Source organism: Homarus americanus, unplaced genomic scaffold (genome assembly GCF_018991925.1).
Source record: "Homarus americanus isolate GMGI-L3 unplaced genomic scaffold, GMGI_Hamer_2.0 scaffold38211, whole genome shotgun sequence".
Classification (NCBI taxonomy): Eukaryota; Metazoa; Arthropoda; class Malacostraca; order Decapoda; family Nephropidae; genus Homarus; species Homarus americanus.
Window position 1 is genome coordinate 6397 of NW_024715408.1, and position 22876 is coordinate 29272.

Below are 22876 nucleotides of genomic sequence, written 5' to 3' on the forward strand. Positions count from 1 at the left end.
TAGTGGGGAAACAGTGATGGTAGGTAGTGGGGAAGGATAGGTAGTGTGGGGAACAGTGATGGTGGTAGTGGGAACAGTGATGGTGGGTAGTGGGGAACAGGATGGGGTAGTGTGGGGAACAGTGATGGTGGGTAGTGTGGGGAACAGTGATGGTGGGTAGTGTGGGAACAGTGATGGTGGGTAGTGTGGAGAAACAGTGATGTAGGTAGTGTGGGGAACAGTGATGGTAGGCAGTGTGTGGGGAAACAGTGATGCAGGTAGTGTGGGGAACAGCATGTGGTGTGGAACAGTGATGGTAGGTAGTGGGGGAACAGTGATGGTGGGTAGTGTGGGGAACAGTGATGGTAGGTGGGGAACAGTGATGCAGGTAGTGTGTGAACAGTGATGTGGGTAGTGTGGGGAACAGTGATGGTAGGTAGTGGGGAAACAGTGATGGTAGGCAGTGGGGAACAGTGATGGTAGGTAGTGGGGAAACAGTGATGGTAGGTAGTGTGGGGAAACAGTGATGGCAGGTAGTGTGGGGAACAGTGATGGTAGGTAGTGTGGGGAACAGTGATGGTGTGTGTGAGATGCAGGGGGAAACAGTGATGGTAGGTAGGTGGAACAGTGATGGTAGCTTGGGGAAATGATGGTAGGTAGTGTGGAAACAGTGATGGTGGGCAGTGTGGGGAACAGTGATGGTGGGTAGTGGAAAGTGGTGATGGGTGGTGTGTGAAATGAGTGATGGTGGCAGTGTGGAAACAGGATGGTGGGTGGTGTGTGGGAAGTGATGGTGGGCAGTGTGGGGAACAGTGATGGTGGGTAGTGGGGAAACAGTGATGGTGGGTAGTGTGGGGAACAGTGATGGGGGTAGTGTGGGGAAAAAGTGATGGTGGGTAGTGGGGAACAGTGATGGTGGGTAGTGGGGGGAAATGATGGTGGTGTGGGGGAAGTGATGGTGGGTAGTGTGAACAGTGATGGTGGGAACAGTGATGGTGGGTAGTGTGGGGAAACAGTGATGGTGGGTAGTGTGTGGGGAACAGTGATGGTGGGTAGTGTGGGGAACAGTGATGGTGGGTAGTGGGGAACAGTGATGGTGGGTAGTGTGGGGGGAACAAGGATGGTGGGTAGTGGGGAACAGGATGGTGGGTAGCAGGATGGCAGGCAGTGGAAACAGGATGGCAGGTGAGTGTGGGGAACAGTGATGGTGGGTGTGGGGAACAGTGATGGTGGGTATGTGGAACAGTGATGGTGGGCAGTGTGGGGAACAGTGATGGTGGGGTAGTGGGGAAATGAGAGATGGTGGCAGTGGAGGGGAAACAGTGTAGGTAGTGTGGGGGAACAGGTGATGCAGGTAGTGTGGAACAGTGATGGTGGGTAGTGTGGGGAACAGTGATGGGTGTGTAAACGAAAGATGAGGATGTGGGGAACAGTGATGGTGGGTAGTGTGGGGGAACAGTGATGGTGGGTAGTGTGGGGAACAGTGATGGTGGGTAGTGTGGGGAACAGTGATGGTAGTAGGGGAACAGTGGATGGTAGGTAGTGTGGGGAAATGTGATGGTGGGGAAAGGTATGGTGGGTAGGTGGGGAACAGTGATGGTGGGTGGTGTGGGGAACAGTGATGGTGGGTAGTGTGGGAACAGTGATGGTGGGTGGTGTGGGGAAAGTGGATGGTGGGTAGGTGGGGAACAGGATGGTAGGTGTGAGGAACAGTGAAGTTAGGTGAGTGTGGGGAACAGATGGTAGGTAGTGTGGGGAACAGTGATGGTGTGTGGGGAACAGTGATGGTAGGTAGTGTGTGGGGAACAGGATGGTGGCAGTGTGGGGGAATGAAAAGATGGTGGGTAGTGGGGAAACAGTGATGCGGTAGTGGACAGTGATGAGGTAGTGGGGAACAGTGATGGGTAGTGTGGGGAACAGTGATGGTGGGTAGTGTAAACAGTGATGCAGGTAGTGTGGGGGAACAGTGATGGTAGGTAGTGAGGTGGAAGGTAGGTAGGGGAACAGTGATGGTAGGTAGGTGTGGGGAACAGTGATGGTAGTGTGGGGAAACAGTGATGGTAGGTAGTGTGGGGAACAGTGATGGTAGGTAGTGTGGAACAGTGATGGTGGGTAGTGTGGGGAACAGTGATGGGTGCAGTGGGGAAACAGTGATGAGGGTAGTGGGGAAATGTGTGATGGTAGGAACAGTGATGGTAGGCAGTGTGGGGAACAGTGATGGTGGTAGTGTGGGGAACAGTGATGGTGGAGTGGGGAACAGTGATGGTGGGTGCAGTGGGGAACAGTGATTGGTGGGTAGTGAACAGGATGGTGGGTAGTGTGGGGAAACAGTGATGGTGGTGTGTGGGGAACAGTGATGGTAGGCAACTGAGGGAACAGCAGTAGGTGTGGGGAACAGCAGGGATGGGTAGTGGGGAACAGGGATGGTGGGGTAGTGTAACAGTGATGGTGGGTAGTGTGGGGGAACAGTGATGGTGGGTAGTGTGGGGAAACTGCTGATGGTAGGTAGTGGGGGAACAGTGATGCAGGTAGTGTGGGGGAACAGGATGGTAGTGTGGGGAACAGTGATGTAGGTAGTGTAAACAGTGATGGTAGGTAGTGTAAACAGGATGTGGGTAGTGTGGGGAACAGTGATGGTGGCAGTGTGGAACAGTGATGGCAGGCAGGTGGGGGAACAGTGATGGCAGGTGGGGAACAGTGATGGGGTAGTGTGGGGAACAGTGATGGTGGGCAGTGGGGAACAGTGACGGTGGGTAGTGGGGGAAAACAGTGATGGTAGGTAGTGTGGGGGAACAGTGATGGTAGGTAGGTGGGGAACAGTGATGGGTAGGTAGTGGGGAAACAGTGATGGTAGGTAGTGTGGGGAACAGTGATGGTAGGTAGTGTGGGGAACAGTGATGTAGGTAGTGTGGGGAAACAGTGGAAGGTAGGTAGTGTGGGGAACAGTGATGGTAGGTAGTGTGGGGAACAGTGATGGTAGGTGTGTGGGACAGGATGGTAGGTAGTGTGGGGAACAGTGATGGTAGGTAGTGTGGGGAACAGTGATGGTAGGTAGTGGGGGAACAGTGATGGTAGGTAGTGTGGGGAACAGTGATGGGGAACAGTGGATGGTGGGTAGTGTGGGGAACAGTGATGGGTAGTGTGGGGAACAGTGATGGTGGGTAGTGTAAACAGTGATGGTGGGTAGTGTGGGAAACAGTGATGGTGGGTAGTGTGGAACAGTGATGGTAGGTAGTGTGGGGAACAGGATGCGGTAGTGTGGGGAACAGGAGTGTAGGTAGTGTGGGGAACAGTGATGGTGGGTAGTGTGGGGAACAGTGATGGTGGGTAGTGTGGGGAACAGTGATGGTGGGTGTGGGGAACAGTGATGGTGGGTAGTGTGGGGAACAGTGATGGTGGGTAGTGGGGGAACAGTGATGGGTAGTGTGGGGAACAGGGATGGTGGGTAGTGTGGGGGAACAGTGATGGTGGTAGTGTGGGGAACAGTGATGTAGGTAGTGAGGGGAAACAGTGAAGGTAGGTAGTGGGGGAAACAGTGATGGTGGGTAGTGGGGGGAAATAGTGATGGTGTGAACAGTGATGGTAGGTAGTGTGGGGAAACAGATGGTGGGTAGTGTGGGGAAACAGTGATGGTGGGTAGTGTGGGGAACAGGATGGTAGGCAAGTGTGGGGAACAGTGATGGTAGGCAGTGTGGGGAACAGTGATGGAGGTGTGTGCAGTGATGCAGGCAGTGTGGTGAGAGGCAGTGTGAAGAGGATGGCAGGGCAGTGTGGGGAAACAGTGATGGTAGGGCAGTGTGTGGGGGAACAGTGATGCAGGTAGTGTGGGGAACAGTGATGGTAAGTAGTGTGGGAACAGTGATGGTAAGTAGGGGGAACAGTGATGGTGGTGGTGTGGAACAGTGATGGTGGGGTAGTGTGGGGAACAGTGATGGTAGGTAGTGTAACAGTGATGGGTAGGGGAACGTGATGGTGGGCAGGGGATGGTGGGTGGGGAACAGGATGGTGGGTAGTGTGGGGGAACAGTGATGGTAGGTAGTGTGAACAGTGATGGTAGGTAGTGTGGGGAACAGTGATGGTAGGTGTGGGGGGAACAGTGATGGTAGGTAGTGGGGGAACAGTGATGGTAGGTAGTGTGGGAACAGTGATGTAGGTAGTGTGTGAACAGTGATGGTAGTGTGGGGAACAGTGATGCAGGTAGTGTGGGGAACAGTGATGCAGGTAGGTGTGGGGAAAGAGTGATGGTAGGAGTGTGGGGAATGAAAGTGTGGCAGGCAGTGTGGGGAACAGTGATGGTAGGTAGTGTGGGGAACAGTGATGGTAGTGTGGGGAACAGTGATGAGGGGTAGTGTGGGGAACAGTGATGGTAGGTGTGGGGGAACAGTGATGGTAGGTGTGGGGAACAGTGATGTAGGTAGTGTGGGGAACAGTGATGGTAGTGTGGGGAACAGTGATGGTGGGGCAGTGTGGAGGAACAGTGATGGGTGGAAATGGGATGAGGCAGTGTGTGAAACATGATGGCAGGTAGTGGGGAACAGTGATGGGGAATGAGTGTGGGTAGTGTGGGGAACAGTGATGGGTAGTGGGGAACAGTGATGGTGTAGTGGGAAAGGTGACAGGTGGTGTGGGGAACAGTGATGGTGGGTAGAGTGGGGAACAGTGATGGTGGGTAGTGTGGGGAACAGTGATGGTGGGTAGAGTGGGGAACAGTGATGTAGGTAGTGTGGGGAACAGTGATGGTGGTAGTGTGGGGAAACAGTGATGGGGGCAGTGGGGAACTGTACAGGGTAGTGTGGGGAACAGTGATGGTAGGTAGTGTGGGGAACAGTGATGCAGGTAGTGTGGGAACAGTGATGAGGCAGTGTGGGGGAAACAGTGATGGTAGGTAGTGGGGGAAACAGTGATGGTAGGTAGGTGGGGAAGAAAGGATGGTAGGTAGTGTGGGGAACAGTGATGGGTGTGGAAACAGTGATGTGGGTAGGGGGAACAGTGGATGGTGGGTAGTGGGGAACAGGATGGTGGGTAGTGTGGGGAATGAAGTATGGTGAGGTAGTGTGGGGAACAGTGATGGTAGGTAGTGTGGGAACAGTGATGTAGGTAGTGTGTGGGGAACAGTGATGGTGTGGGGAACAGTGATGGTAGGTAGTGGGGAAACAGTGATGGTAGGTAGTGGGGAACAGTGATGGTAGGTAGTGTGGGGAACAGTGATGGTAGGTAGTGTGGGGAACAGTGTTGCAGGTAGTGTGGGGAACAGATGCAGTGGGTGTGTGGGGAACAGCAGGTAGTGGGGATGAAGATGGTAGGTAGTGTGGGGAACAGTGATGGTAGGTGGTGGGGAAGAGATGGTAGGTAGTGTGGGGAACAGGATGGTAGGGTAGTGTGGGGAACAGTGATGGTAGGTGTGGGGAACAGTGGGTAGGTAGTGTGGGGAACAGTGATGGTAGGTAGTGTGGGGAACAGTGGATGGTGGGTAGTGTGGGGAAAGTGATGGTAGGTAGGGGACAGTGATGGTAGGTGTGTGGGGAACAGTGATGGTGGGTAGTGTGGGGAACAGGATGGTGGTAGTGTGGGGAACAGTGATGAGGGTAGTGTGGGGAATAGTGATGGTGGGTAGGGGAACAGTGATGGTGGGTAGTGGGGAACAATGATGGTGGTGATGGTGGGTAGAGGGGGAACAGTGATGGTGGGTAGTGTGGGGAACAGTGGATGGTGGTAGTGTGGGGAACAGTGGATGGTGGGTAGTGGGGAACAGTGATGGTGGAGTGTGGGGAAACAGTGATGGTGGGTAGTGTGGGGAACAGGATGGGTAGTGTGGGGGAACAGTGATGTGGGTAGTGTGGGGAACAGTGACAAACCACACAGGAAAAGTGAAGGGGCCAGGAACTGACACGTTGTTCACACATTCAGCGCGCCACACACGTGATCTGGATTCAGCAACATCCTGACTACTCACGTTGACTGTACATTATGTCATAAACTTGCCCGTCAACACATAGTTCTTTGTCTGTCACGGCTACTAAGTCGCGGGCCCATTGATGACGGGTAGCTGCCACTGATTTGGAGGAATATATTTTTCCATATGAGCGATGCTGATGCAATTCACCTGAAATGAATTTAAAAACAAAAATCTTCCTTCATTGGACAGCACAAATAGATAGGCTCAGGTAAAGATAGGGCACCTTAACTTATATGACATGATTAAACACAAACACTGCCCTGGTGGAGGGGTGTTAATTAGCATTTTAAACAACTACTGTAATATATATATATATATATATATATATATATATATATATATATATATATATATATATATATATATATATATATAATATATATATATATATATATATATATATATATATAAAAAATATAATAATATATTTCATAGACACTGAAAACTGATAGATAAACTTGATAAAATCAAAAATGATGGAAAATTTATTGACTATAGGGCAGAGTCAAAATATTCTTAAGTGTAGAACTTGTCTGGTTTGACTCTGCCCTATCGTAATGAATTGTCCGTTAGTTCGGTCCTCGCTTCTAAATATTAATGTTGTTTTCAAGTATGACTCAACCATTACCAATATGTTAATAAGGAATAGCCCAAGTTTGAATGTAAATGGAAGTGTTTATTGTATTCCATGTAGCAAATGTAATTGTAATTATGTAGGTCAGACAGGAAAAACACTGCAGCTCAGAATCAAACAACATAAGTATAATATCAGAACTGCAACTGAAAGCAGTGCCTTGTTCGTTCATGTTAGGAATAATAATCACCCATTGGAAGCTTAGAAGTATTCAATCATCTTGTGTCACAGAAAGACTTCTGGTTGAAGCTAGTTTGATTAAGGAATTAAAATCAATAAACCTTAGTGATGGTCAGTTCAAAACTGATAATATGTTACATAAATTTATTTGTCAGTGGCCCAGGTTAAAATGCTTTGAAAACCTTTGATCTTGATGTATGATAATTATTTTGTGGGTCCCTTTTCTGACCTGACCTGTCTGGTCACGTCACCACCCTTCTCTTAAGCTCTCTCGTGTGTGTTGGTGTGGGATTAGTGGATGTCATCATTATGACCTGACCTCATGTTTTTAGGTCATCCTGTATATTTAAGCCTCTCTCTGTCCATGTAATCAGTTGCCTCTGAAAATGTCTTGAATAAAGACAGCTAAGGTACTCGTTGTTTCCATTTTCGTGTGATTTTATCAATATATATATATATATATATATATATATATATATATATATATATATATATATATATATATATATATATATATATATATATATATATATATATATATATATATATATATATATATATATATATATATATATCACCTGAACACTAAGACTTATTTCACCTGATGATTAAACACCCTAATACTGTACCTTGGTCATAGAGCGTTTAGATAATTGTACACGAACGAGAGAACTTTACAGAGAGGGTGTAGAGTACACCACCACTATACCATACAGAGCTATACACAGGGTCAACGTACCACCATGTTCTTCACTTGGATTATGTCGCCTCTGGAGATGACACCAGGGAGATTTTTTATGCTATAATCATTCAGGAACATGTGAAGTGGAAGGTTCTTTCTGGGGGCGTTGTGCTCTAGGCAGGTGGGATCGACCAAACATAGGATTAAGTGATATGTTCCTTTTGTAGTTCTTTGTGGTTTCTTAATGATTTCATTGATAACTGCAAACAATGTTCTTTTGTTTATGGGGTTGTTGCACTGACTAATCGTGGTCAAATTTTTTATGGGTTTCTTGGTGATTGGGGGTCTACATGACACAAGCCACACTTCACCCTCTCCCACACACTGCAGTCCTAAAACAATCGTGTACTTCACGTTGTCTTCCCATCCATAATACGGATTAATTTGGATGCCCCTCGCCATTATCCATGAGTCCCCATGGATTTTCCTTAGGTGTTCGTCCAAGGCGACGGCCGTGTCGTCACTACACGTCATATCCACGGAGTCGCCAAATTCTCCATTTGGCATAACTGAAACAACAAACAAACACAAAATTATCTTACCCAGAACCTTTATATAGAGAAGAAATAGTTGAGATACATAATACATCACCTGAAGATTAACCACCCCAGCTATTTCACCTGACACTTAAACATCATATTTCTACCGGGAGGGGGGGGGGATGTCCATGTTAGGTTACATTGTTAAGTATTATGTTAGTGTTAAGTTGTGTTAGTGTTAGGCTGTGTTAGGTTAGGTTGTGTTAGGCTTGGTTATGTTGCAGTTAGTGTGTTATGTCAGTGTTAGGGTGTGTTATGTCAGTGTTAGGGTGTGTTATGTTAGTGTTAGGGTGTGTTATGTCAGTGTTAGGGAGAGTTATGTCAGTGTTAGGGTGTGTTATGTTAATGTTAGGGTGTGTTATGTTAGTGTTAGGGTGTGTTATGTTAGTGTTAGGGTGTGTTATGTTAGGGTGAGTTATGTCAGTGTTAGGGTGAGTTATGTTAGTGTTAGGGTGAGTTAAGTCAGTGTTAGGGCGAGTTATGTCAGTGTTAGTGAGTGTTATGTCAGTGTTAGGGTGAGTTATGTCAGTGTTAGGGTGAGTTATGTCAGTGTTAAAGTGTGTTATGTTAGTGTTAGAGTGAGTTATGTTAGTGTTAGGGTGAGTTATGTTAGTGTTAGGGTGTGTTATGTTAGTGTTAGGGTGTGGTATGTTAGGGTGCGTGCTGGCGTTAGTGTTATGGTGTTACGTTGTGTTAGGGCGAGCGTCCAGTGTGTTAGGGTGTGTTGCGTTAGTGTTATGGGTGTGTTGCGGTCAGTTACGGTGTGTCATTAATCGCGTTGTGCGTGTTGTGAGTCAGGGTGAGTTGGCGTTAGTGTTAGTGCGTTGGCGTTAGGGTGCGTTGGGGCGTTAGGGTGTGCTGGCGTCAGTGTTGAGGCGTTATGCCAGTTAGTGTCTGGTTAGGGTGCGTTATGTCAGTGTTAGTGAGCGGCGTCAGTGTTAGGGGAGTTGGCGTCAGTGTTAGTGAGCGTCAGCAAGTATGCGAGCGGTCAGTGTTGAAGTGAGTTGCCAGCGTTAGTGAGTTGGCGTCAGTGTTAGTGAGCTGCGTCAGTGTTAGGGTGAGTTATAATAGTGTTAGGGTGAGTGGTCAGTGTTGAAGTGAGTGTTATGTTAGCGTTAGTGAGTTGGCGTCAGTGTCAGTGAGCTGGCGTCAGTGTAGGAGTTGTGTCAGTGATGCTGCGTTAGTGTTGGCGTTAGGAGTTAGTGAGCGGTCAGCGTTGGAGTGAATTGCGTCGCGTTAGTGAGCGTTGCGTTAGTGTTAGTGAGCGTTGGCGTTAGGTTAGGGTGAGCTGGCGTCAGTGTTAGGGTGAGCTATGGCCAGTGTTAGGGTGAGCTGGGCGTCAGTGTTAGTGAGCGTGTATGTTAGGTGTTAGGGTGAGTTGCGTCAGTGTTAGGGTGAATTGCGTCGTGTTAGTGAGCGTTGCGTCAGTGTTAGGTGAGTGTTGCGTTAGTGTTAGTGAGTGTTGCGTCAGTGTTAGTGAGTGTTATGTTAGTGTTAGGGTGAGCTGGCGTCAGTGTTAGGTGAGCGCGTCAGAGTTATCGTGCGTTAGTGAGTTGGCGTCAGTGTTAGTGAGCGTTATGTTATGTTAGGGTGAGTTGGCGTCGCGTTAGGGTGAGCTATGTCAGCAAGTGAAGGCGACTGCGTTAGGGGAGTTATGTCGCGTTAGGGTGAGTTTGCGTCAGTGTTAGTGATTGGCGCTCGCGTTAGTGAGCGTTATGTTGCGTTAGGGAGCGTCATGTTAGGGTGAGTTGCGTCAGTGTTAGTGAGCGTTGCGTTAGTGTTAGTGAGCGTTGGCGTCAGTGTTGGGCGAGTTGGCGTCAGTGTTAGGGTGAGCTAGCGTCAGCGTTGGTGAGCGTTGTGTCGTGTTAGGGGTGAGTTGCGTCAGTGTTAGGGTGAGCTGGCGTCAGTGTTAGTGAGTGTTGCGTCAGTGTTAGTGAGCGTTGCGTCAGTGTTAGGTGAGTTGGGCCGCGTTAGAGCTGGCGTCAGTGTTAGTGAGTGTTATGTTAGTGTTAGTGAGTTGGCGTCAGCGTTACTGAGTGGCAGTTAGCGTTAGCGAGTGCTGGCGTCAGTGTTAGTGAGTTAGTCAGTGTTAGTGAGCGTTGCGTTAGTGTTGGAGTGAGCTATGTCAGCGTTAGTGAGTGTTGCGTTATGTTGGAGGAGCGTTATGTCAGTGTTAAAGGAGCTGGTGTCAGTGTTAGGTGAGCTGGCGTCAGAGTTAGTGAGTGCTGGGCGTTATGTTAGGGTGTGCGTCAGGAGTTATGTTAGTGTTAGGTGAGTTGCGTCAGAGTTAGTGAGTGTTGGCGTCAGTGTTAGTGAGCTGGGCGTCAGAGTAGTGAGTGTTGCGTCAGTGTTAGGGTGAGTTATCTCAGTGTTAGGGTGAGTTATGTTAGTGTTAGGGTGTGTTATGTTAGTGTTAGGGTGTGTTATGTCAGTGTTAGGATGAGTTATGTTAGTGTTAGGGTGAGTTATGTCAGCGTTAGGGTGTGTTATGTCAGTGTTAGGATGAGTTATGCCAGTGTTAGGGTGAGTTATGTCAGTGTTAGGGTGAGTTATGTCAGTGTTAGGGTGAGTTATGTCAGTGTTAGTGAGTGTTATATTAGTGTTAGGGTGAGTTATATCAGTGTTAGGGTGAGTTATGTCAGTGTTAGGGTGAGTTATGTCAGTGTTAGTGAGTGTTATGTTAGTGTTAGGGTGAGTTATGTCAGTGTTAGGGTGAGTTATGTCAGTGTTAGGGTGAGTTATGTCAGTGTTAGTGAGTGTTATGTTAGTGTTAGTGTGAGTTATGTCAGTGTTAGGGTGAGTTATGTCAGTGTTAGTGAGTGTTATGTTAGTGTTAGTGAGTGTTATGTTAGTGTTAGGGTGAGTTATGTCAGTGTTAGGGTGAGTGATGTCAGTGTTAGGGTGAGTTATGTCAGTGTTAGGGTGAGTTATGTCAGTGTTAGTGAGTGTTATGTTAGTGTTAGGGTGAGTTATGTCAGTGTTAGGGTGAATTATGTCAGTGTTAGTGAGTGTTATGTTAGTGTTAGTGAGTGTTATGTCAGTGTTAGTGAGTGTTATGTTAGTGTTAGGGTGAGTTATGTCAGTGTTAGGGTGAGTTGTCAGTGTTAGGGTGAGTTATGTCAGTGTTAGTGAGTGTTATGTTAGTGTTAGGGTGAGTTATGTCAGTGTTAGGGTGAGTTATGTCAGTGTTAGGGTGAGTTATGTCAGTGTTAGTGAGTGTTATGTCAGTGTTAGGGTGAGTTATGTCAGTGTTAGGGTGAGTTATGTCAGTGAGTTATGTCAGTGTTGAGTGTTATGTTAGTGTTAGTGAGTGTTATGTCAGTGTTAAGGTGAGTTTTGTCAGTGTTAGGGTGAGTTATGTCAGTGTTAGGGTGAGTTATGTCAGTGTTAGTGTGTGTTATGTCAGTGTTAGGGTGAGTTATGTCAGTGTTAGGGTGAGTTATGTCAGTGTTAGGGTGAGTTATGTCAGTGTTAGGGTGAGTTATGTTAGTGTTAGGGTGAGTTATGTCAGTGTTAGTGAGTGTTATGTTAGTGTTAGGTTATCTCAGGAGGGTAAATGAGGCTAGATTCTATATTTACCTTCATTAATCTTAAGTTTTTTCTTGGTGACACTTCCCTTCTTGTATGGTCGCAAGTTCTCCTCTATTTTACCCTGTTGAACAAATAATAAAATAAAATAAAATAAATTAAAATAAAATAAAATAAAATAAAATAAAATGTATATGCAGTGGTCCCTCGGTTAACGAGCACAATTCGTTTCAGAAGGTTTCTCGTTAACCGAAACCATTGTTTCAATGGGTTTTGGGGTAATTCGTTCTAGCTCACTGAAAATTGCCTAAAGTCAACAAAAAAGGTAGTAAAGTACACTTATACACTTGCTTTGAGGTGTGTATGTAGAAGGCTCCTGGTTGATGATGATGATGATGGGAATTAGAAGTGGGGGTGGAGGACAAGGGAAGGCATTGGGTTGGAAGAGAAGTCACCCCATGGCGCCATTTCACCCATAAAAGTTTAGTTCTCTTGGTGTAATTCAAGATTATTTTCTTTAAATCAACACTGCACTGCATTATATATTGTCAATATGTAAAATAAATTTCAAAATGACCAATAATGTGACTGGAAACACAGAAAAAAAGCGTTTATGTTGAAGGCGAGTCTGAAGCAAGATGTTACCTCCACTGAAAAGACACAGAGACTGCCGCCTGTATGGTGTGTTGACAGGCTGTTTGGCGCGCTAAAAATTAGTTTCCCTGTACTTAAATTATGTTAAATAATTGTTAAAATGACTAAAATTTTAATACGCCTATAAGACTTTAAAAATTATTGAATATTACAAACTTCTTGATATTTACAAAAAAAATTTAAGGAATTTAAGCCCTAGAACCGATTACTGTATTGGCGGACTAATACGACAGCTAGTGTGCAAGCGAAAACATGTGGAGGGGCGCTAGTAAGGAATTCGTTAATCCAGGGAATGCTCGTTAACCGAAGTTAAGAATCTTATGGAAGGTAATTCATTAACCGAAATTTCGTTAACCAAGGAGCTGGAACCAATTACCCAGCTCACCGTAAATTACATACAAACTAAAAATAAATGCAGTAAAGTACACTTACTTTGAGGTGTGCATGTAGAAGGCTTCTGGTTGATGATGATGATGATGGGAATTAGAAGTGGGGGTGGAGGAGAAGGGAGAAGAGAAGGCATTGCGGTGGAAGAGAAGTCACCTCATGCTACATGTTGCCATTTCATCATAAAATTTTAAGTTCACTTGGTGTAATTCAAGATTATTTTCTTTAAATCAACACTGCACTGCACTGTATATTGTCAATATGTTAAATAAACTTAAGAATGACCAATAATTGTACTGTAAAAAAGTAAAAATAGTTTATGTTCAAGGGAGTCTCAAGCAAGATGTTACCTCTACTGAGCAGAGAGACAAACTGACGCCTGTTTGGTGAGTCGAGTGGCTGTTTGGCGCGTTAAAAACTATTTCCTGTACAGTAATACCTCGGTTTACGCGGGTTTCATTTACGCGTTTTGTCATTTACGCGGTACCCTGCCAGAAACGGAATGCCCATTTTACGCGGTGCATCTACTCATATACGCGGAGGCTGATCATATGCAAACACTGTATAATAATTATAAGACTGATCATAAGAGAATACTGTATAAAAATTATAAGATGCTGATCATACTAGAACACGGTATAATAATTATAAGAGGCTGATCATAAGAGAATACAGCGGCTCTTCGACTTACAATGGGGTTAGGGACCCAAATCCAGGTTGTAAGTCGAAAATGCGAAAATAATACAGTGGTCCCTTGATTAACAAACACAACTGGTTACAACTCACAGAAAAAGTATACATACAACATAAAGCCAAACACTGCATAAAGTCAGAAACACTTTTAAAAATCCCCGAAATCGGCCTTAAATCACTATACAGGTATATATACCTGTACAGTGGTCCCTCGGTTAACGAACACAATTCGTTCCAGAAGGTTGTTCGTTAACAGAAACCATTATTTCAATGGGATTTTGGGTAATTGGTTCCAGCTCACCGAAAATTACATAAATTACATAAAAAAATGCAGTAAAGTACACTAACTTTGAGGTGTGTATGTAGAAGGCTCCTGGTTGATGATGATGGGAATTAGAAGTGGGGGTAGAGGAGAAGGGAGAAGAGAAGGCAGTGAGGATGGAAGAGAAATCACCCCATGCTTCATGCTGTCATTTCATCCATAAAATTTTTAGTTCACTTGGTGTACTTCAAGATTATTTTCTTTAAATCAACATTGCATTCCACTATATACAGGTGCTCCCCGACTTACGACGGGGTTAGGGACCCAAATCCAGGTCGTAAGTCCGACATGGTCATAAGTCCGACATAGATAAAAAAAAAAATAAAAAATAAATTAAAAAAAATAAATAAAATACAAAAAATCTACAATGAAATACAGTACAGTAAAAGTAATAAATAATGATGAATGGATACAGTGTGACTGAGCACTTACCTTAAATGTAGTCAGCTGAATGCACACAGGGACCCCATAATTTTCTATTTACAGGATACATGGAGACTATATTAATTGGAAGAAGCAGAAGAGGAGACAGGGCTGGGTGGGTCATCAATGTCGCTTTCTTCAGACAGGTTTATGTACTGTGGTAACTTGCTGGTTGAAGGTATTGGATCATCTTGAGGGAGTGAAGAGGCAGCACTGGTGGGGCGTGAGGAGCCAGTACTGGGGGACTTCTTGAAATAGGTGTCCAATTTAGACTGCACAGTTTTCTTTTTCTTTTCATTATAAATTTCTCTGTAGCAAGCAAGTGAATCTTGGATCATTCTGTCAACTTTGGCATAACGCTCATAATTTTGATCCATGTCATCAAACATTTGCATTGCTTTATTAATTGTAGCAAATGCCTCTGCCATATGTTTCACTGAAAACTTTTTGGGGGTGCAGGCTCTTCTTCTACATTTTGTCTCTCTTCTTCCTCTGCAACTTTCTGTGCATCTAGTTCAATAAGATCCTCGTTACTGAGTTCTTCTGCTACACTTTCAACCAACTGTCCAACATCTTCAGTATCAATTTCTAACTCCAGCTGTTTACCTAACTCCACTATCTTGTTACTAATATCTGAAATAACTTCATTTTCATTAAATCCTTTGAAACTGTTCACATATCTTTACAGGATTTTCTTCCATAGTCCATTCATGCAATGTTTTGTAACCTGATCCCAAGCTGCACTAATGTTCTTTATATATGACAAAATGTTGTACTCCTTCCAAAACTCTGAGCGTCTTCTCATCTTCAGTAGCAGCAACAGCCTGAGCGAAGGTCGTGCGTAAATAATACACTTTAAAGGCAGCAATAGCACCTTGATCCATGGGTTGGATGATAGAGGTAGTGTTAGGTGGCATGTACACTAGGGTGTGTCAATTTTGTCAACATGTTAAAAATCAATTTTGGTAGTCAAAATATTGTGCCTCTTTATGTCTAAACTTGAGATTAGCAAACAAAAATGAATTGAAATAACCCTCACCTACATCAATTATACCTTAAAGTTTCAAATATCAGTATTTCAACAAATTAATGAGACTTGATTAGAATTATTCACTTGATATTAACTAATCTCATGTAAGCATATGGATTATGGAGTATTTTATGGTTCTATAGCTTGTGTACAATATGCATGTCAGAACATGAACATGAACAGGCTCTCCGTGTGGGACAGTTTAATTCTTGTTTTGACTTGTACCAAGCGTGAGGATAAGGCGCCCGGCTCACTCTCCTTCTAGATATCATAGACGGTGGTTTGCTCTCATTGCACTTGCACCTACTCTACCAGACGAATTCTACATTTTAATTATTGTAAGTAGGGCATATTGATTGTCGCAGTTACTTATATCATTGTATAAAACATTATGTTCTAAGAAATTATTATGTTATTTCTGTTACAGCATTTTTGATAAACAAATTGATATTTTTTGAAACAACAATTGAATTATGAAACATTGAAATATTTTTCTATTTGTCAGATAGTGTGAAGATGTCAAAATTGAAGACAAGAAGTCAGTTGTCAACCCACTTGAGCCTGCTAGTTGGTAAAGGGAAGGAGCTTCCTGTATCAGAACTTCCAACAGTGAGAGACATGCTAAGATTAGGGTTACTCCTTCGAGAAAAAAATGCAAAGGACAGAAGGAACTATACAGATAAAGAACTCATAAATGACATGATAGTCCCTCTTCTGCATCAATGGACAAAAGCTAATGCACTATTCAAACCACCTGTGATTAATCAGTGTCGAACTGTTGAGCTAAAACTAACGAAATTATGGCACAAAGCAGTTGAAACATCACTTGGTAAAGGAAACTTGGCCAGGAAAAATGAATTTCTGCACACACTTGATACTCTGACATTTTGACCTGCAAGTGCTCCATACAATTATGTTCTGAATCCAACTGTTCTCACTCAGGTAAGAGAGAAAATAATTCCCACATTGATTGTGGTTGTCCTCGTGAAAAGAAGATCCCTGTTTTAGAGCTTGAATTTATAAAGGCACAGAGGACAAAGGCAGAAGGCCAAGGAAGTATGCAAATGGGTTCAATAGATTATTCAGAAACAAAGAAGCAGATTGCTAATGCCAAGAAGAGAGAACAAATCCGAGAGAGGGAACAAAAGAAGAAAATGAAGAGTGAAGAAGCCATCCAAAGAGAGGAAGAGCTGTGTCAAGATGTTTATCACTTCTTTGATAGTTCTTCTGATGAACAGGAAGCAACATCAGATGATAGTTCCAAAGAGCCATCTGAACCTTTACCAAAGAAAATGAAATACAACACAAGAAATATTTCAAACATTGCTTTAGCTAGTATTCGCCACCATGCTGGACTTCGTGAGGCTGCAGAAATTGCAACTGCCGCTTGGATAGATGCAGGCCTCATCAGCCGAGAGGATGTATCTTTGGTGATAGATCATAATAAAATTAGAAGAGCACAAGAAAAAATAATGAAGGAAATATCTGATCAGCATGAAAAAGATTTAAGCGAGGGAGGGCTCTCCTGTCTTTTGTTTGATGGAAGAATAGATGACACAAAAGTTTTGCTAGAAGTAGAGGGAGTGAACAGAAAGTTTCCAGGTCTCATCAAAGAAGAACACTACTCTGTCTGTTCTGAGCCTGGTGGTCGGTTTTTGTTTCACTTTGCTCCCGAAACTGAAGTAGAAGGGAAGAAACATGCAGAGGTCATTGCTGATCATATTTTATGTTGGGTTCAGGAGAGAGGACTTGGCAGTTCACTGCAGGCTGTTGGTGGAGATTCAACTGCAGTGAACACCGGATGGCAGGGGGGTGTAATGACGCATTTAGAGAAAAAACTAGGAAGAAGACTTGTTTGGATTGTATGTGATTTACATACAGGCGAGCTACCTCTTCGTCATCTCATCCAGGAACTTGATGGTCCTACAAAGAGCAACAACAAGTGGTCAGGTCCCCTTGGCATCATGCTGGATGAAGCAACACAACTAGAAATAAATACAACCTTTCCAAAGGTCGAAGTTGGCCCTCCCCTTCCGGCGTTGTCTGAAGGAGTCATCAAAGATCTCAGCACAGATCAATCCTATGCTTATCGTATTGCCCAAGCAATAAGATCAGGAGAAGTGCCTCAGTCATTGGCTCTCTTGGAGATTGGACCTGTCAGTCACAGCCGTTGGTTAACTACAGCTCTTCGTTTCTGCAGGATTTGGATTTCCAAACACGAATTGAAGGGCAAAGTGCTGAAGAATTTGAGGTTAATTGTTGAATTTATTATTGGAGTTTATCTTCCCCAGTGGTTTAGTGTGAAACTTAATCCTATGTGGGTGGATGGGCCCAATCACCTTTTGTTTCAATTGCAGCTAGTAAGAACACAGAGGAAGGTAGTGAGGGACATCGTGTTACCTGTGGCAAGAAGGTCCGCTTGGTATGCTCGATCAGAAGCAGTTTTGCAAGCAATGCTTTGCAGTCAATGTACCAATCTCCGAACCGAGGCTGTAGAAGTCATTCTAAAGATTAGAGGAACGCTAATAGATGACGACCAGTTGGGAGACTGTTCGTTTCATTCAAGAAAAGTTCCCCCAATAAACGTCAATGCCACCAAATTGTCAGAATTGGTTGACTTGAGTTTGGAAGTCTTAGAGCCACCATTGACAACAAGTCTAACTAGCCAAGAATTGAGAAACCTTAAAGAGACTCCAATGCAGGTGCCGAAGTGGCCTTCCCACACTCAAAGTGTGGAGAGATGTGTGAAAATGGTCACAGAAGCAGCGGGCCATGTTTACAGCCACGAGAGGCGAGAAGGTTACATCAAAGCACAAATAGCAAGCAGACTACTGATGACAAGAAACCAAAGCAAAGAGAGTATGAAGGCATTGGTTACTTTCAAATAGACTACGGATAATAAAATATAATAATTTGAAACTTGAAACAGTAACATGTGTGCAAACGCTGGTTATGTTATAAATTCACAAATATGTACATTTAAAAATCCATTTGATGTAGGTAGGACTTATTATAAAAAAAAATTTATGCCAGAATATTGTTTTGCATGCTTAAAGACTACAATAAATTGCTACCAAATTACTCGATTTTCAATTTAGCCAGTTCACCCCCTAAATTGACACACCCTAATGTACACTACCTTAACATCAGAGTGCATGTCGTCCAGGTGTGGTGGGTGTCCCGGAGCATTATCCAAAATCAGTAAAATCTTGAATGGAATCTGTTGTTGCAGACAATACTCCTTGGCTCGTGGAATGAAACAAGTCATGAACCAATCCTCAAACAGTGCTAAGGTCATCCAGGCTTTCTTATTACTGCGATAAAACACTGGCAGTGTGTGCTTGCTGACATGTTTAAAAGCCCTGGGGTTCTCTGAATGATAGATCATGAAGGGCTTTAGCTTGAAACCAGCAACATTCCCCCCCCCAACAGAAGTGTAATTCTGTCCTTGAATGCCTTGAATCCTGGCATTGTTTTCGCCTCTTTGTGGATGTAAGTCCGCTCAGGCATGCGCTTCGACAATAATCCAGTCACATCCACATTGAATATTTGCTCAGGCAAATAATTCCCTTCCACAATCACTTCATCCAACTCCTCCTTAAAAGCTTCGGCAGCACCAACATCGGCACTAGCTGCCTCTCCACTCACCTTCACATTGTGTAGACTGTAGCGTTTTTTAAATCTATTAAACCACCCATGACTTCCTGTAAAGGTTTGATCACATTCATCTCCTGCCTGCTCCTTCAGGCTTTGGAACAGGCTTCTTGCTTTAGCCTGTATGGTTAGAAGGCTTAAGGGTACACGCTTCTGTATCTGGTCTACTATCCAGATCACCAATAATTTTTCCATATCGTGAATAGGACCTTGTCTTCTCTTTGATATTATAGTTCCCTTTATAGGTGTTGTTCTTTTCACTACTTCACAAATACGTTCCTTGTCCTTCAGAATAGTGGATATAGTCGAGTGAGAGAAACCTAGGTCGCGTGAGATTGTTGCTACTGTTTTTCCATTCTCATGCTGCGTTATTATCTTCATTTTCATCTCAAAAGTAATTGCCTGTCTCCTTTTCCTTGGAACACCACCAGCACTCTCACTTTTACGCTTTCCAGTCATTATAAAGTCAATTAAATACGATAATAACGAAAGTTCACAGCGCGATCAGTACAGGATACGATAGCCAAACACCAACTAAGCTCTCCACTGAATGAGTGTACCCACGAGGCGACCCGAGACGCACCACCCTCTCGCCCGGGACGGAAACGTTTCGGTATAGAAAATGCGCGCATCATTTGAAAATATTTTTGGTCACGAAGGTCACAGTCGTATGTCCCGATGGACGTACGGTCAGAGCAGGTCGTAAGTACCAATGGACGTAAGTCCATGTGGTCGTAAGTCAGGGACTACCTGAATATTGTCAATATGTTAAATAAATTTTTAGAATTACCAATAATTGTACTGTAAAAACGTAAAAAATAGTTTATGTTCAAGAGTCTCGGCAAGATCTTACCTCTACTGACCAGAGAGACAAACTGACGCCTGTTTGGCGAGTTGAGTGGTTGTTTGGCGCGCTAAAAACTAGTTTCCTGTACTTCAATTATGTTAAATAATTGTTAAAATGACTAAAAAATTTAATATAAAACTTGGAAAATTATTGAATAGTACAACCTTCTTGATATTTACTAAAATGGTAACCAATTTAAGCCCTAGAACCGATTACTGTATTGGCGGACTAATACTACAACTGGTGAGCAGACGAAAACATGTTGCGAGGAATTCTTAAGGAATTCGTTAACCAAATTGAATATTCTTATGGAAGGTAATTCGTTAACCGAGGGATCACTGTACACCTAGACCCCGACTTACGACGGGGTTAGGGACCCAAATCCAGGTCGTAAGTCCGACATAGATAAACAAAGAATTTTTTTTTTTTTTTTAAATAAATAATCTACAATGAAATACAGTACAGTAAAAGTAATGAATAATGAGGAATGGATACAGTGTGACAGCACTTACCTTTTAATGTAGTCAGCTGAATGCATAGAATACCCCATAATTTTCTAATTATACATGGAGACTACATTAACTGGAAACGTTTCGGTATAGGAAATGCGTGTCATTTGAGAAAAAAAAAAAAAAAAAAATAATAATAAAAATTAATAAAAATCCTATTAAGTAAGTCCCGGCAGTGCGTCGTAGCAGTTGTAAGTCGAGGGTCTGGCTGTGCGCTTATACACTAGAACTCTTAAATCACTACTGTAATGTGATACAGGTGATTAATTTTTAGCTCTTGTGCAAAATATATGACGTTTGTATTCAAATTATTTGCTGTCTGGCAAGGATTCCAGTAATGCAAATTATATTCTAACTTTAGTCTGAGATATTATATAAGATAAAAACTGCAAGCCTAAAACCCTGGCTGGGCAGATGGGGGAGACGGAGAGATGGAGGGAGGAAGCGTGGGGGGCGGGGAGCGGGAGGTGAGGTGATATGTTTGATATTTGGCGCCATAGTCTGTGTTTATTTATTTATTAGTCCTTAAGATTAACTAAGCTTTTCTCTTATAATTTGCCACCGAAATGACTGGGGAAAATATATTTTACATTGCTGGAATTCTAGTAAGATAGTGATTAATTTGAATATAAACAAGCTATAATTTGCACTAGACAAAAATTTTAGCATCCTAATCATTTAGTCCATGTACGGGACAGGTTTGCACTTAGGTCATTTATTTCTTTTAGTATGATGTGTGCATGTACAGCTTCTCCCCGCCTTACGACCTGCTCGACTTACGACCACCCCACTTACGACCTGCCTCAGTCATACCAAAATTTTGTCAAATTACATATTTTCGAGTCCCAATGTCAGTACACAAAGAAAATTTTCGTTTGTAATTCACTTTAAAATGGCTGGCAAGCATAAAAGTGAGAGTTTTGTGGTGCTGAGAAGAAAAAGAGACCCATTTTTTATTTTCTGGGTATTATTTAAGCATTTCCGACTTACGACCATTTCGACTTACGACCTGAATTTGGGTCCCTAACCCCGTCGTAAGTTGGGGAGGAGCTGAAAATGAATAAAATAAATGAAGAAATTTATGTAAATCTACTCAAAAAATACTAATGTACTAAAATTTTTATCTCTTGTGCAAAATTTATGATGTTTATATTCAAATTATTCACTGTCTTGCAAGGAGTCCATCAATGCAAATAATATTCTCCTAACGTTAGTCTGTGATAATATATAAGATAAAAACTTAAAGCCTACTGTATAACCACCAAACCCTGGCTGGTAGGGAGGGGAGGTGAGGGCTGGAGGAAGGGGAGGTGACAGTGGCGTACTTCTTCACAGTTGGCGCCGAAGGTCTAGTGAAGTATTTATTTATATATTTATGTCATTTAGATTGAGTTTTTGGTTTTTGCTTATAAAATGTCATAGATGTGACCGGGGAGAATATAATTTACATTACTGGAATTCTTATAAGATAGTTATTAATTTGAATATAAGTGACATATATTTGCAAAATGTTTGTACATAGTACATTTTAATAATGTAAAAAATTTCAAATGTATCTTTGGGTAGATTAACATAAATTTCTGGGTGTCTCTTTTTCTTCTCAGCACCACGAGAACTCTCACTTTTACTCTTGCCAGCCATTTTAAAGGGAATTACAAACGAAAATTTTGTCAGTACACAGCGCGATCACTAACGTTGGGACTCGAAAATACGTAATTTTATTTTTTTTGGGTACGGCTGGGGCGGTCATAGGTCGAGTATGTCATAAGTCGAGGAGTAGCTGTAGCTCATGTCATACATGCTGAGGTCTGCAACTTCATCAGAGGTTGAGCCAGAGGTCAAGCTGATTTTGCAAATAGCTCGCCCACTCCTCCTAGCGTCTCATGCCTGAGCAGGAGAGAGCGGGCAAACTCATATCACTTGTTACCCAGTGAACACCTCACTTAAGTGTTCTCCTATAAGTGCACTAAGACACTTCCCTTAGCAGAGAAGGTACAATATACAGGTTGACAACACTTTATCCAAAATTCCGAAAAACGAAAAACTCTGAAATCCTAAAGGTTTTTTTTTTGTGGGGCAAAACTTTTTTTTTTTTTTTTAAGGGATTAGCCCACCCAGGTATAGATCACTGACCCCCATCGGGGCCTGGAGGGCGAAAATGTAATAGTAATAATAATTAAAATAATTATTCATAGTAAATAAAAATTTTAATAAAAAATACACCAAAATAAAATAATGATAATAATAATAATAATAATAATAATAATACTAATAATAATAATAATAATAAAATATAATACTAATAATAATAATAATAATAATAATAAAAAGAAATACATGAATAGAAAAAAGTCAAAAGTGAGAAACACGAGCACTAGACTAGGATTATTACTGTATTATTATTATTGTCAATATTAATGGCTACTATAATAAACTAACAATATTATTATTATTAATACTATATTCTATAGTATTCATTATATTTTAAGCTAAGCCCCAATGTGGAATAATAAAAAAAACACCGCATCCTGAAAACCGAAAAAATCAGAAATACCTCTGGCTTCAAGGATTTCGGATAAGGGATTGTCAACCTGTACTTCCGGTGGAAGTAGCTGGTATTTACCTCATCACCAAGTACTGAACCCCAACAAACCAGACAAGGTACGAATAGTCTTCGATTGTGCAGCAGTCTTCACGAAGACTTCACTCAACACCCAAGTGCTCCAAGGACCAGACCTAAACAACAAATTGATGGGAGTGCTCATTCGGTTTAGACGAGAGCCGATCGCCCTAATGGCG

General features: G+C 43.0%; 1 protein-coding gene across 1 annotated transcript; it reads right to left on the minus strand.

Annotated features, from left to right (window-relative positions):
• Positions 1-7356: 7356 nt before the first annotated feature.
• LOC121857748 lies at positions 7357-11707 on the minus strand. Its single transcript, XM_042353882.1, has 2 exons — positions 11610-11707; positions 7357-8000 (listed from the first exon to the last, which is right to left on the minus strand). Exon 2 carries the CDS (start codon positions 7996-7998, stop codon positions 7480-7482), a length of 519 nt encoding a protein of 172 aa, XP_042209816.1. The 5' UTR covers positions 7999-8000; positions 11610-11707; the 3' UTR covers positions 7357-7479.
• Between the last annotated feature and the right edge of the window lie 11169 nt (positions 11708-22876).